This window comes from Panthera pardus, unplaced genomic scaffold (genome assembly GCF_024362965.1).
Source record: "Panthera pardus isolate Hobbes unplaced genomic scaffold, ASM2436296v1 HiC_scaffold_6, whole genome shotgun sequence".
In the NCBI taxonomy this organism is placed as follows: domain Eukaryota; kingdom Metazoa; phylum Chordata; class Mammalia; order Carnivora; family Felidae; genus Panthera; species Panthera pardus.
In genome coordinates, this window is record NW_026526991.1 from 5,079,834 (window position 1) to 5,094,715 (window position 14,882).

A 14,882-nucleotide genomic window follows, 5' to 3' on the forward strand; every position below is an offset into this window, starting at 1 on the left:
TACATAGTCTCCATGGAAGTCCCTTACCCAATATAGATTTTGCATTTATTTTCTCCCAGAATGTGACTTAATGGTATCATTTGGAGCACAATTTTTTAATTGTGATGATTCCAGTTTATGGGGTTTTTTTCCCCCTTTATGGATCATGCTTTTAGTGTCCTAAGAAATACTTGCCCAACACAGGTCACAAAGATTTACGCACATGCCTTCTTCTAAGAGTTTTGTCATTTTAACTCTTACATTTAGGTTTATGGTCCATTTTTAGTTGCGTATGGGGTAAGGCAGTTCCTCTTTTTTGCATATGGCTATCCAACAGTCTCAGGACCATTTGTTGGAAAGATGATCCTCTTTCCCACTGATCTTGTCAAAGATGGATTGACCATAAACATTAAGGTCTATTTCTGGACTCTCGGTTCTGTTCCATTGAGCAATCTGTCTATCCTCCTGCCATTGCCACACTGTTCTGACGCCATAGCTCTGTACTAAGATCCCAAAGTGCTCTAACTTGGTTCTTTTTTTCCAAGATTGGTTTTGGCTATTTGGCAATCTTTTCATTTCCATATGAATTTTAAAATCTATTTTTAATTTCTGCAAAAAAAAAAAAAAGACAGATGAAAAAAATTGGGGTGCCTGGGTGGCTCAGTCGGTTGAGCGTCTGACTTTGGCTCAGGTCATGATCTCAAAGGTTCGTGAGTTTGTGCCCCACGTTGGGCTCTGGGCTGACAGCTCAGAGCCTGGAGCCTGCTTTGGATTCTGTGTCTCCCTCTTTCTCTGCCCCTCTCCTGCTTATGCGCTCTCTCTCTCTCTCTCTCTCTCTCTCTCAAAAATAAATAAACATTAAAAAAATAGACAGTTGGCATTTCAACAGGGTTTGCATTGAACCTGTTGAATCTATAGATCAATTTGGAGAGAACTGCCATCTTGATACCATCGAATCTTCCAATCCATGACCGTGGAATGTTTCTTCATTAATTTACATTTTTTTTTAATTTCTTCTAATAGTGTTTTGTAATTTGCAGTGTACAAGTCTGGCACTTTTGTTACATTTACTACTAGGTATTTTATACTTGTTGATGCTATTGTGAGTGGCACCGCTTTCTGAAGTTCCTTTTCAGATTGTTCATTGCCAGTCGATGGAAATGTAACTGATGTGGGTATATTGGTCTTATATTCTACAACCTTGATGAACACACTTGTTATTTGTAGAAGTCTGTGTGTGTCCACTGTGTTGTCTGTAAGTAAGGGCAGTTTTACTTCTTCCTCTCCAATCTGGATGCCTTCTATTTCTTTGCTTCCAGGATTGCACTGTCTAGAACTTCAGTACAATGTTGCAGAGAAGTAGCGAAAGTTGACATTTTGTGTTTTTCATCATCCTGGGGGAAAGTATTCAGTCACTTACCATCAAATGTGCTGTTAGCTATGGGTTCGTTTTAGATGCCCTTCATCAGTTTAAGGAATTTCCCTGCTCTTGGTCTGTTGAAAGTTATCACGAAACAGGGCTGGATTTTGCAAATCCTTTTTCTGCATCTTTCAAGACGATCATGTGGTTTTTTCCCTTAATTCTATTAACACTGTGTACTATATTAATTGATTTTTTGGAAGTCGAACCAAGGCTGCAATCCTGGGATAAATCCCACACGGTCATAGCATTTAATCTTTTGTTTGTGTTGCTGGATTTGGTTTACTTATGTCTTGCTGAGAATTTCTACAACAATATTCATGAAGGATATTGGTTGTTCGTTTTCTTGTGATCTCTTTGTCTGGCTTTAGTATTAAAGTGGCATCGGCCTCAGAGAATGAATTGGGAGGCATTCCTTCCTCTGATATTTACTGGAGGTTTGTGAAGGACTTGTTATTACTTCTATAAACAATCTTTGTAGTCTTCAATGTAGAGAATTTTCATTTTTTTTTTGTTAGGTTATGTTTCTAGGCATTTGATTTTTTTAATAAAATTATTAGAAATGATATTTTAAAGTTTACTTTTCTAATTGATTACTGCAGCTTATAGAAATACTATTGATCTTCGAACACTGACCTTCTAACTTCTGTTATTAATTCTAGTATGTTCTGGAAGATTCTTTTGGACTTTCTACCGAGAAAATCACGTGGGCTGCAAACAACACTGAAAAGAAGGGTGGATAAACACGTAGGGCACAAATAGTGCCCTGGGTGACAGAAAGTGAGCCACGCCAGGTTTCAATATAAGTGATCGAGGTGACTGGGTCACTCAGAGGGAAGGTGGTGGTGTGTGGAAAGAGCACACATAGCTACTTGGGAGGCATGAGTCGGAGCAGACGTAAAGCTGCCTTTCTTTCTGTAACAATTCTGCATCCCTCTCTACAGCAGGAGAGGGACGTGCTTCCCACCGCTGTCCTCTGCAGCCAGGCACAAATGCCCTCTCCTGCCTACTCCTGGCTCTCTCCCTCTGCCTGCCTCCTTCCGGGTTCCAGAGCGTGCCCAAGACCAGGGCAAATGGCGGTCGGGGGTGGGGGTGGGGGGACGGAAATCCCACTTGGCATCCGGCAACTCTAAGCATCGGACGCTCCCTGCTGTCATGTGTCACTCCAGAGTGTGAGCTCATCATTGGCCGGGCCTTTGCGTCACTCATCTGTGCGTTCAGCGCCAGGGCCCACGGCACGCACGGCCCAGCGTGGGGCAGGCACTCGATTCCTCACCCCTGCGTGTTCGTTGATCGGTTCTGTTTGTGAAACAGCACATCAATGACCGCTAAATAGTCCCGTATTTGGAGCGGCTGGCGTTATTACAGCCCTCCATTAACGGAGATGAGATTTCCCTATTTTTAATTAAATTACGTCAATGGACCACTAGGCGCTGAGGCGGGTAAACACACAAAAGCCTTCACTTGCGTCCGAGAGGAGGCCCAGCCGACACACTCACAGGCGGCTCTGCCCAAGGCTGCAGTGGGCCTCCCTCTGGAGCAGCTGGTTTGAGTCAAGCTCCGCCACTCACGAGCTGGGAGCCTCAGGCCGGATACTTAACACTGCCGTTCCCTTTCCTCGGCAGATGAGGGCAAAGGCAAAGGCTTAAACGGAGATCGTGATAGTGTCTACCTCACAGAGGTGTGGAGAGGCGGAAGCGAGTGAAGACGGGTAAGTCACAGGAGACAGTCCCCGGCACGTCGTAAGCACGCATTATCATCGTTCACTCAGTGTAGGAGACCAGGTCATCTAGTTCTGAAGATTACTTAGAACAGGCAGGCCAGCTAAAATGCTCCCCTCCCCCAGGAAAACAGAACCCCAAATCTCTGCGTCTACACTAGGCTCAGAAACCATAAGCAACGGCATTCTAGATCAACGGAGACGAGGAACCACAGTCTCCAGTACAGACAGCAAACCTCTGAACCTTGAGGTCCGCCTCCAGGCCACGTGGGCTCCTCCCCAGAACGCTGCCCTACAGCCGCCCTGCAGGAAGGCTCCCGCCGAGGCCAAGTGTCTCCTCTTCTGCACACAGTCAGATCTGAGTCTGAGGCAAAGCAAGTCACTGGACTCCTCCATATTTACTGGATTCGGCTGTTGAATGTGCTTGGTCAGCAGCCAACTTGGGGAAATGTTGCATGTTTCCAAAGTATCCAAGTGCTGCTTTCTAAATACACATTAAGGTGGGACAGGAGCTAGTATTTAAAGCAAGTTACAAACTCATGAATTGGCCTCCTTCCGCAGCATAATTAAACCATTAAATAGGCTCTTTAGAACGAAGAAAACGTTCCTGTGATGGGCCACACGTCGTTATGAACCCACACCCTCCGGGCTGGGGTGAGGAAGGCTCAGCAGGTCCGGCTTACTCGTTAACCCTCAGCGACCTTGCCATGCGCTGTTCTCACCCCCTGGCATCTCCCTCACCTCGGTGCAGGACATTTTATGTTATCTGACCTCCCAATCCCAGCCAGCTCCTGAGGTCAGGAGTGAGGTTATATCCCTAAGCACTCGGGACAATTGCTAGCTTACAGCAGGAGCTCAGAACATGTGTGTCGGTTGGGTAAATGGATGAAAATACAGTTTTTGTTAGCCTGGGTCTGAGTGTTCTCGTTCTGAGAAACAGTGAGGTTTTCACCAGGGAAGGGGTTCGAGATCTTACGGTCTTGGCGTTCAGTAGTGCTTTCTTCAGTGACGCAGAGTGACCCTCGTGTCTAGATAACTTGGGGATAATGTTTTCCTCGCAAGATTGATTTTTAGAAGTGATGCTACAAGAGGATGAAGAGAAAAACAGGAATAAGGTTACGCTCTTGAACTCTGTTCTTCCTTAATGCAAAAAAAAAAAAAAAAAAAAAAGCACCTTACAACCATCACAATGCTTTATTAGTGGATGGCTTTTCTTCCTGAAAGTGTACTGTGCTTACGTGTGGGCCCACTGGTCGCTCAGGCAGTGCGGTACCTGATACGGGAGACAGTGGGGATGCCCCATCATTCTCCATTTCCCCTGCCAGCTAACCGTGGCTAGCTGTCTCGCCAGTCTGTGCCCCTGGTCTCAAAAGAGGCCAGGAAAGAGATCACGATCACCGCTGAGACTGTCACCTCCCTGTGTATAAGGGGGAGCGCGTCGAGGCACACTCACCCACACGGTAAGTGAGGGCACACGCTTCCCGTGTTAAAACGGTGGGAATGTCAACCTTAACAACGTCCCCCTCCCTGTTGACAATGGCCACGGCACCGACATCATCAGAGCCCTCTCCTCTCCCTTTCTTGCCTCTCGCAACCGTCCCCTGAGCGCAGGCCCATCAGTCTGGACGTGTGTTCCTGAAGGCCTATGACCACCCCACTCAGAAATCAAAGCCGACTTCACCCGGGACTCTGATCAGAAGGGGGCTGCAGAATCTCATAATACAAATCTACAGATACCCCTGTCGGCCTCTGCTTTTCAATGTTCAGTTAGACGGGATGATGTTTCCCACTAAAAAAAGAATGAGGGGCGCCTGGGTAGCTCAGTCAGTTAAGTGACCAACTCTTGATTTTGGCTCAGGTCACAATCCCAGGGTCGTGGGATTGAACCCTGAGCTGGGGGCTCTGTGTGAGCATGGAGGCTGCTTAGCAGACACATAGATCAAGGGAACAGAATAGATAACCCAGAAATGTACTCACAAATGTATGGTCAACTCATCTTCAACAAAGCAGGAAAGAGTATCCAATGGAAAAAAGACAGTCTCTTTAGCAAATGGCCTGGGAAAACTGGACAGCGACATGCAAAAGAATGAACCTGGACCACTTTCTTACACCATCCACAAAAAGAAACTCAAAATGGATAGAAGACCTAAACGTGAGACAGCAAACCATCAAAATCCTACACGAGAAAACAGGCAGCAACCTCTTTGACCTTGGCCACAGCAACTTCATATTTGACATGTCTCCAGAGGCAAGGGAAATAAAAGCAAAAATGAACTATTGGGACCTCATCAAGATAAAAAGCTTCTGCACAGCAAAGGAAACAATCAACAAACTGAAAGGCAGCCAATGGAATGGGAGAAGATATTTGCAAATGACATATCAGATACAGGGTTAGTATCCAAAATCTATAAAGAACTTATCAAACTCAACACCCAAAAAACAAATAATCCAGTGAAGAAATGGGCAAAAGACATGAAGAGACACTTTTCCAAAGAAGACATCTAGATGGCCAACCGACACATGAAAAAATGTTCAACATCATTCATCATCAGGGAAATACAAATCAAAACCACAATGAGATACCACCTCACGCCAGTCAGAATAGCTAAAACTAAGAGAAGTCGGCGAGGATGTGGAGAAAGAGGAACCCTTTCGTACCGTTGGTATGAAGGTAAACTGGTGCAGCCACTCTGGAAAACAGTATGGGGGTTCCTCAAAAAATTCAAAATAGAACTACCCTGTGACCCAATCATTGCACTACTAGGAATTTATCCAAGGGATACAAAAATGCCGATTTGAAGGGGCACAGGCACCCCAATGTTTACAGACGCACTATCAACAATAGCCAAACTATGGAAAGAGCCCAAATGTCCATCAGCTGATGAATGGATAAAGAAGACACGGTATACATATTCAATGGAATATTACTCGGTGGTGAAAAAGAATGAAATCTTGCCATTTGCAACAACGTGGGTGGAACTGAAAGATATTATGCTCAGTGAAACAGGTCAGTCAGAGAAAGACTGATATCATATGATTTCACTCATACGTGGCATTTGAAAAACTCAACAGACGACCATAGGAGAAGGAAAGGAAAAGTAAGATAAAAACAGAGAGGAAGGCAAACCACAAGAGGCTCTTAAATACAGAGAACAAACTGAGGGTTGATGGGGGTGGGCTGGGGTGAGGGAGAGAGGTTCAATGGGTGACGGGCATGAAGGAGGGCACTTTTCGGGCCGAGCACTGGTGTTGTGTGTAACAGATGGGTCACTGGGTTCTTCTCCTGAAGCCAAGACCACACTGTATGTTAGCTAACTTGAAAATAAATAAATAAATAAATAAATAAATAAATAAATAAATAAACAAACAAATAAATAAGAAAAAAGATTCTCCCTCTCTCTTTGCCCTTCTCCCCCAACTTGTGTTCTTTCCCTCTTTCTAAATTAAAAAAAAAAATGAGAGTGAATCAGCTCAACAATTCTCACATCCGTTTGGGCCAGGGGGTTTACTGCTGCATCTACAGCCATCTTAGCTTTCTCCAGCTGTACAAAAACACAGAAACACACACACACCTACCATTTCTAAGAAATATATACAGTAGGGGCGCCCCGGTGGCTCGGTCGGTTGGGCGTCCGACTTCGGCTCAGGTCATGATCTCGCGCTTCGTGGGTCCGAGCCCCACGTCGGGCTCTGTGCGGACGGCTCGGAGCCCGGAGCCTGCTTCGGAGTCTGCGTCTCCCTCTCTTTCTGCCCCTCCCCAGCTCGCGCTCTGTCTCTCTCTCAAAAATAAACACTAAAAAAAAATTTTTTTTTAAGAAATATATAAAGTGGCAGAATTCCCGAGTCTGGTTGCTCATGTGACGACTGCAACCTGGTTTTTCGAAAGATCACCGGCACAGGAATGAATGGATACTTCTGCAATAATCATCACCGTATACAGTACCACCGACGAGGGGGTCCAGTAGTTCTCTGGTGTGTGTTGGGGGTGGGACAGGGGGTACCGTGCTAGGCACTGTGGGATGTTTAGAGCAAACCTGGCCACTGCCCACTAGATATCATTAGCGCCCCCACCCCACCTGTGACAACCAAAAACGTCTCTGGGTGGCTGGGATTGCCCCTAGTCGAGAATCACTATTTAAACTTTATTTATGTTGAGAGAGAGAAGCAGGGAGACAGAGAGAGAGAGAGAGCACATCCCAAGCAGATTCTCCACTGTCAGCGCAGAACGTGATGTGGGGCTTGATCCCGTGACCTTGAGATAGTGACCCGAGCCGAAATCAAGAGGTGTGTCAGACACTTAACCAATCGAGTCACCCAGGTGCCCTGAGAATCACTGTTTTAAAGTAAATGAAACTCACATTTTAATTCTTTCCTGTCTTTCAGTTAAGAAAATCGCAAAAAAAAACCAGAAGTAACTTCACTTAAGAAATAGGCTCACGGAGTTGCATCCCAGGAACGGGGTGGGGGTGGAGGGGTGGGGAGGGAGCTCTAAATACCTGGAAGGCCAGTAACCAGGGCAGTTCATCAAATATTCATAAATCCCTGAGACACAGAGCGGACCTGGTGAAATGGGAATTAACTCTGTGGCCCCATGACTCGGGCCCAGGGTTTCGGAAAGGCAAGATGCCAGCGGGGGCCGCCTGACGGGAACGCAGATGCACCAGACAGCAGGTCCTGGCTCCTTCACTCCTTACTCGTGTGGCCTCCGACACGTTGCTCACTATTCTGATGCTCTATTTTTCTCATATTTTACTTTACAACAGAGCATAGTGCTTTCGATGAACGTGCCGAGGTTATAAAGCCTGTTTTTTTCCCTTAAAATTTATATAGGGCGATCAATACAGGATACACATTCATGTAAACAAAATAGTTCTTAGAGCCAAAGCCTAAACTTCAAAATGTCATATTATTAAGTGCTTGTTTTACATTTTCGGCCCCATCACAATTTACGTGATACGTAAATCTGAAGTTGTAATAGACGTTAGAATGAAAACAGAAATAATGGCGCTCGGGGCAAAAAATCCCCCTGACCCACGATAACTGCACCACGCATCGTGGTCAGGAGACAAATGAATGTGAATTGTTCCTTTCTGTGTAACGCTTAACACAACATGCTTCTACACAATTTCCCAAGAACACACGCAAAGCTCAGTGTGACGCTGGCGGCGCTGATGTGCGCACGTCCAAAACTCAGTCTCCATTTCTGCCTCCACCGCGCTCACTAAGTGGCAGGTCTAGTTAAGACCCTTACACTCTCAGGTTTTCATCTAGAAACTGGAATAATAATTATACCCATCTTATAGTTTAAGGCCATCTGAAATAAGAATGCCTGTGTGGGAAACAGTTGATGAATGGTAAATCGCCATGTCAAGTTCATAATTATCCCATGAAGACTAATTTCTCATTCAAAACCTGAAGAAAAAGTCATGCAGATATTCTCATAGATTATAATAGGTGTAACTGAAATTTGGTTCTTCTGTTTTTGTTTTTGTTTTCCCACATACCTGTTTCTTTTGGTCGGGGGAACTGTGTTGTTGACTTCCAACCACTGGGACTCATAAAATGAGGTTAGAAATTGTTTCCAATTGACTCTAGCGGTGGTTTTAAGTCCAAATCTGGATTTAAAAAAGTAAAAATATTACTTTAAATATTTTTCCTATAATGTTTCATGGATCAGATGTTTAATATTGAAGAGTGCAGCAATGAATTTAGGTGAAGTTTCAAATCTAAGGCAAACAAGATAATTTAGTAAAATAGTACTACCAATTGACTTTTAAAAAAGCAAGGAAAACCAAACTGACGCTACAGCTCCTTGTTCCTGTATTCCCTTAGCGGTAGGTAGCATACAGTTGAAGGAAGAAACAAAGGAATTTGATTCTCATGTTCATGAGATAATTCTTTCAAAGTCACTATTTGGAGAGTTCAGTCACCGCGGGAGGCAGAGTAAAGGCCCGGGACGCACCCACTTCCTAATCCCCGGGATCTGTGAGTGTGGTCTCAGGTGGCAAAAAGGGACTGTGCAGATGTGATTAAGGCACAGGTGCAGAGACGGGAGGGTACCCAGGCTAACCAGGGATCCGGTGGGCCGATCTTATCACAGGAGTTCTCCATATCAGAGAGTTTCTCCGAGCTGTAGCCAGAAAAAGACGCGAGGACAGGAGAAGGGCCAAGGAGGTGACTGGAGATGCAGGAAGGGCCGCGTGCCCAGGAAGCAGGCACCTCTAGGAGGCCGCAAAGGCGAGAAACGGACTCTGCATTTCTCCACTCGGCTCGTGCTGCTTTGTCACGGCAGCAACTGAAAACAAGTACAGATGCGAAATCACAGCAGGAACGAGTAACTGGAAAATTGTTGAAAAGGAAACTACCAAAGCCAGCGTGGCCCCGTGACTCGGGCCCAGGGGGTTCGGAAAGGCAAGGTGCCAGCGGGGGCCGCCTGACGGGAACGCAGACACACCCGACAGCCGGTCCTGGCTCCTTCACTCCCTACCCGTGTGGCCTCCGACACGTTGCTCACTATTCTGATGCTCTATTGTTCTCATCTATAAAATGAGCATAATGTCCTCCTCGGGGAGGGTTGCTCTAAGGATTAAAGCTACTAGATCAAAAAGCCCCCACTGCAGTATTGGATCACCAACAGGTGTCCCATCACACACGCCACCCTACTGTCTATGTGACCCAGCCGCTAAGCATCACCCACGCTTCCATAACGGGGGGACGAAAAGAATTTGGGCTAAGATTCTTCAACGGCAGATACGAGATGCAAAAGTGGGGAACACCACAAGACAGACTACCCTGTTTTGACGGCCAAAACTAGTGGCTGTAAGGAAACTGGTCTCAGGTGGATCAGACGCGGGCCACGGGAGAAAGCACCAGCGTGCATGTGTGCACAGGCAAACACACACGGAGTTGTGTGGCCCTTCAGTTCAGGGTTATGCTCTTCCTTGCCCAAGGTCCCTTATATTTGCTGCTTCCTTTGACAAATGCCACACTCCTCATCGTACGTCCCGTTCTTAATTCTACTCCTCTTTCGAGCTCAACTTAATCATGACTTTCTCAGGGAAGCCTTCTCCGATGTCCATAACCAGGGCTCTTTGCCCTGTCAGCCTGCCCCATAGCACTCTGCCTCCTTCCTTTATAGCGTTTATCATGAAGGATTAGTATTATTAGCATCTGTCACTAAGGATTAATATTATGAGCATTTATCACTAAGAATTAGTATTATTAGCATTTAACACTTGCATAGCACCTGGGTCATGTTATGATTATAGCACCCAATGCTTGATAAATGGCTATTATTTATGCTTCTGCTATTAGGACCATAGATGTTTTCATGAGAACGGGAGATACTGATGGATTGATTTTCATTGTGTATACATGACAACATCTAAGAAGGAGACTGCGACAGTGGTCTAATGCCTTTCTGTTCACATACAAAACAAAGTTCCGCCTTTCATTCTTGGCCTTCCTTCCTCACATTGCCCACAACCTGGATAGAGTTTGTTAACACTATATATTTCCACCTTAGATTTCAGCAGGTTAGAAATTAATTTCCTATAATGGAAACACTGGGTCTACTGTTAAACGCAATCAGCTTCATATGCTATGTGTAGGAAATTACTTGCTCTTTGGGAAAAATATCAGATTCACCCCATTCTCTATACTAAAATAAATTCAAAATAAGTGAAGAAGTGAAACGTAAAAACAAGGACCACTAGCAAAGGAAAATCTAGGTCTATATTCAACTGGTATTTGAATAGGAATGGGTTTTTAAGTAACATTTAAGAAGGGAAAACACAAATTTCCCTAGTCAATGCCATCAGCATAAAAAAGTTCCGTACGCCAGAAATATTGAAATAAAACTTAAGAGCCAAAAACCAGAGGCGCCTGGGTGGCTCAGTCAGTTGAGCATCTGACTCTAGATCTCAACTCAGTTCTTGATCTCAGGGTCATGAGTTCAAGCACCACGATGGACGCCCCCCACCCAAAAAAAGGCCAAAAAAAACAGACTTGTAAAGTTATGTAACATAAATATGCATAACAAATTGCAGATTTTCTTAAAACATAAAGCACTTATACAAATTAATATAAAAATACTAAAACCTGATTTCTTCCAATAATGGAGGAGTCCAACCCTACTGGACTAATCCTCCTACAGATAGTCACAACAAGCTCTGGGCATAATACCAAAAGCAGTTACCTAAAAGCACTACAGGGCGAACAGATGTCGGGACGGCAAAACCCAACTCCGGTTGGGACTCCGTGCTGAGAGGAGTCGAGTTGTGAAGACGATGTTCAATGCTTTCAGCCTGGTGCTAGGTGCTGTAGCATGAGGGTTGCCAAGGGTACCAGTACCACCCCCCCCCCCCAAAAAAAGTAGCCTTTATGGCCTGGAACACTAGAAGACCAAACCCAGGTGAGCCAAGACCCCTAGAGAGAAGGGGGAAATCCTGGAAGAAAAAGAGCCAGAGAGGATTCCCCAAGCTCTGTCCTACCACATTTCTGACTCGCTCTGAATCTCACATGATCAGAACCTTCTCGTAATACTTAGCTAAACACAAAAGATCTGAACTAAGGTCAGAGCTGCCACCCAAGAAACAGAATATGAAGTTTGAGTCCAACCAAGACAACCACCTAGCGAAAACGAAAGAAACAATACTCATCGAAAAAATAATAACAAAAGTTAGAGTCTTCGTGACTTAATATTCAAAAAGTTGAGGACAGAATCTGCAATTATAGAACATATTAAAAAACCCAGGAAGATGGAACATTCTAGGGAGAAAAGTCTGACATACACACAATTGGAATCACAGGAGGGGAGGAGAGAAATAATGGGGCAGAAAAGAATATTTGGAGACGACAGGCCAAAATGTCCCCAGATTTGATTAAAGAGATCCATTTACAGATTAAGACGCTGAACAAACACCAAGTAGAACACCATGAAAAAGGCCATACCAAGGCACATGACGAAGTCCGATTCAAAGAGTAAATCCTGAAAGCAACAAGAGAAAAATTACTCATTACATTCAGGGGACATTTTAACAGATGGCTTTTCATCCAAAATCATGGAAGCTGAAAGAAGTGGAACGACATCCGGAAGGGCCAAGAGAGAAAAAGAACTCACCCAAGACTTTTTCATCTAAGAAAATATCCTTCAAAAATGAAGGGTACAAGAAGACATTTTTATTTTTTTTCAACTTTTTTTTTTTTTTTTTTTTTTTTTTATTTTTGGGACAGAGAGAGACAGAGCATGAACGGGGGAGGGGCAGAGAGAGAGGGAGACACAGAATCGGAAACAGGCTCCAGGCTCCGAGCCGTCGGCCCAGAGCCCGACGCGGGGCTCGAACTCACGGACCGCGAGATCGTGACCTGGCTGAAGCCGGACGCTTAACCGACTGCGCCACCCAGGCGCCCTGAAGACATTTTTAAATAAAAGAAAGCTAAGGGAATCCATCTTTAGCACAGCGGTGCCTCGATAAAGGAAGTTCTTCGGGCTGCTGGGAAATGATAGCAGATGGAGACCTCGACTCTTCAGAAAAGAGAAAAGGGTCAGAAATGGTAAATATCTGGAAAAAATACAAAAGGCTATTTTGTTTTGGCTTTTTATCTTCTGAATTTATTTCTAGCTCTTTAAAGCGAAACAGTAATAACATTGTTTTGTGGCATTTGTAATATGGATAATTCACATAATACCCACGGTCTAAAGGGCGCGGTGGGGCAGGACAGCGCCCTATATGCTCACGCGGGTTCTGCATTTTATGTGAAGTGATACAGCGTCAACTGGATGCAGGCTAACGATGAGCAGGTAAATATGTACACTACAATCCCCATGAAAAATTATGTAAAAAAGCATAACTAAAAAGACTATAAGAAAATTAAAATGGAATTCCAAAAAATGTTCCAAATATCTGAGGAGAAGGAAGAAAAAGAGAAAACAAAACAAAAAACAAAAAAGGGAGATCCAGATCCAAATATATCAACAATCACTTTAAATATTAACGGACTAAACAAACACTTCAATTGGGTCTTCTTTATGACCCCAATGTATGCTGTCACAAAAAAGGGCACAATTAATATGAAGACACAGATAGGTTGACAAAAAGGACATCACCTTAAACCACACGATCAAGGGCAACCTCAACAGCGCAAGTCATATTAATACTCTACACCCTAGAAACGATGGAATGAGAATGGGACTTTGCCCCTGTGGTCTTCCTTCCAAAAACACGTCACGCCAGTCCAATCAGCCAAATCCCAGTTGAGGGACATTCTGTAAAATATCTGACCAATAATCCCCAAAACAGGCAAGGTTGTTAGAAAACAAGGAAGGTCTGAGCCACTGTCAGAACCAAGAGGAGCCTAAGGACACACGACTACTAAATGTAATGGCGGATGTATCCTACGTGATATCCTGGAACAGAAAAAGGATATTAGGGGAAAACTGAGGAGATGTAAATAAAGTACAGGCTAACTAGTTAACAATAATATATCAATATTAGTTCATCAATTGGGAAAAATCTACCATACCAATGTAAGATGTTAATAACAGGGGAAGCTGAGTGTGGGGCACGTGAAAATTCTCTGCACTATCTCCACAATAGTTATATAAATGTAAAACTTCCGAAATAAAAGGTTATGTTTAAACAGGATAATGAGGGACTATTATATATACCTTTATGTCAACCCATTTGACAATTAAGATGAAATGGAATGTGTTGAAAACACAAATTACCAAAAATGACGCAAGAAGAAATAGAAAATGTGAATAATTCTCTATTTAAAAATTTTTTTATCTGAAAACAGTCCTAAAAAGAAAAACTCAGGCCTACATGGCTTCTCAGGTGAATTATATCAAACATTTAAGGAAAATAAATAATGTTGGCCAGAAAGTAGAGAGGGAGGAAACATTTCTCAACAGATTTTCCCAAGTTAACCTGATCCCAAACTAAGAGAAATATTTTACAAGCAAGGGCAACTTTAGGCAAATGTCACTCATGAAAAAAGATGCAAAAAAATTTTTAACAAAATTTTAGCAGATAAAATTAAATATATAAAAAGGATACTATATATTATGACCAAGTGGGATTTAATCCCAGGATGTAAATTGGCTTAACTAAAAGTTGATCAATATAATTCACTATGTTAATAGAATAATGGAGGGAAATTACATAGTATCAGAACAGATGCAGAAAATTGAATTGCGAAATTTGAATTTCGCAAAATTCAACACATATGATAAAAAAAGAACTCGTCAAAATAGGAATAGAAAGGAACTCCCTTAACCTAATAAAGGGCATCTAGAGGACACCCATGGCTAACATCACACTATGTTACAAGATGGAATGCTTTCTACCTAAGATCAGGTCAGAACAAGAGAAAGATGTCCAATTTTGCCATTTCAGCTCAGCATTGCACTTAATGTCCTACTTAGTAAAATAAAGCAAGAAAAAGAAACAAAAGGCATACAGACTGCAAAGGAAGATGTAAGCTTGCTTTTATTTGTAGGCAACATGATTATATTCAGAAACACGAGACAATCTACAATAAAAATATTTGAACTAATTAGCCAGTGAATTTAGTAAGGTCACAGTGTTCTAAGTAAATATACAAAAATCAGTGTATTTCTAATTACTGGCCAGAATAGTTGGAAAATGAAATTTTAAAAATTCATTTACGATTGAATAAAAAATACTTAGAAATAAACACAGCATGTGTAAGATTTGAGAATCATAAGCAACAAAATCTTGCCTAGGAAAATTAAACACC

General features: G+C 43.3%; 1 protein-coding gene across 10 annotated transcripts in view; it reads right to left on the reverse strand.

Moving 5' to 3' along the window:
* EFCAB6 (EF-hand calcium binding domain 6) overlaps positions 1–14,882 on the reverse strand; it is a 241,550-nt gene that overhangs the window by 123,830 nt on the left and 102,838 nt on the right. For all 10 annotated transcript variants that reach the window (XM_019447136.2, XM_053895851.1, XM_053895852.1 and 7 more), the window contains 2 exons: positions 8,624–8,734; positions 4,096–4,201 (listed from right to left, as the gene is read on the reverse strand). In XM_019447136.2, coding sequence (XP_019302681.2) covers positions 4,096–4,201; positions 8,624–8,734 — 217 coding nt within the window. The remainder of the gene's footprint in view (positions 1–4,095; positions 4,202–8,623; positions 8,735–14,882) is intronic.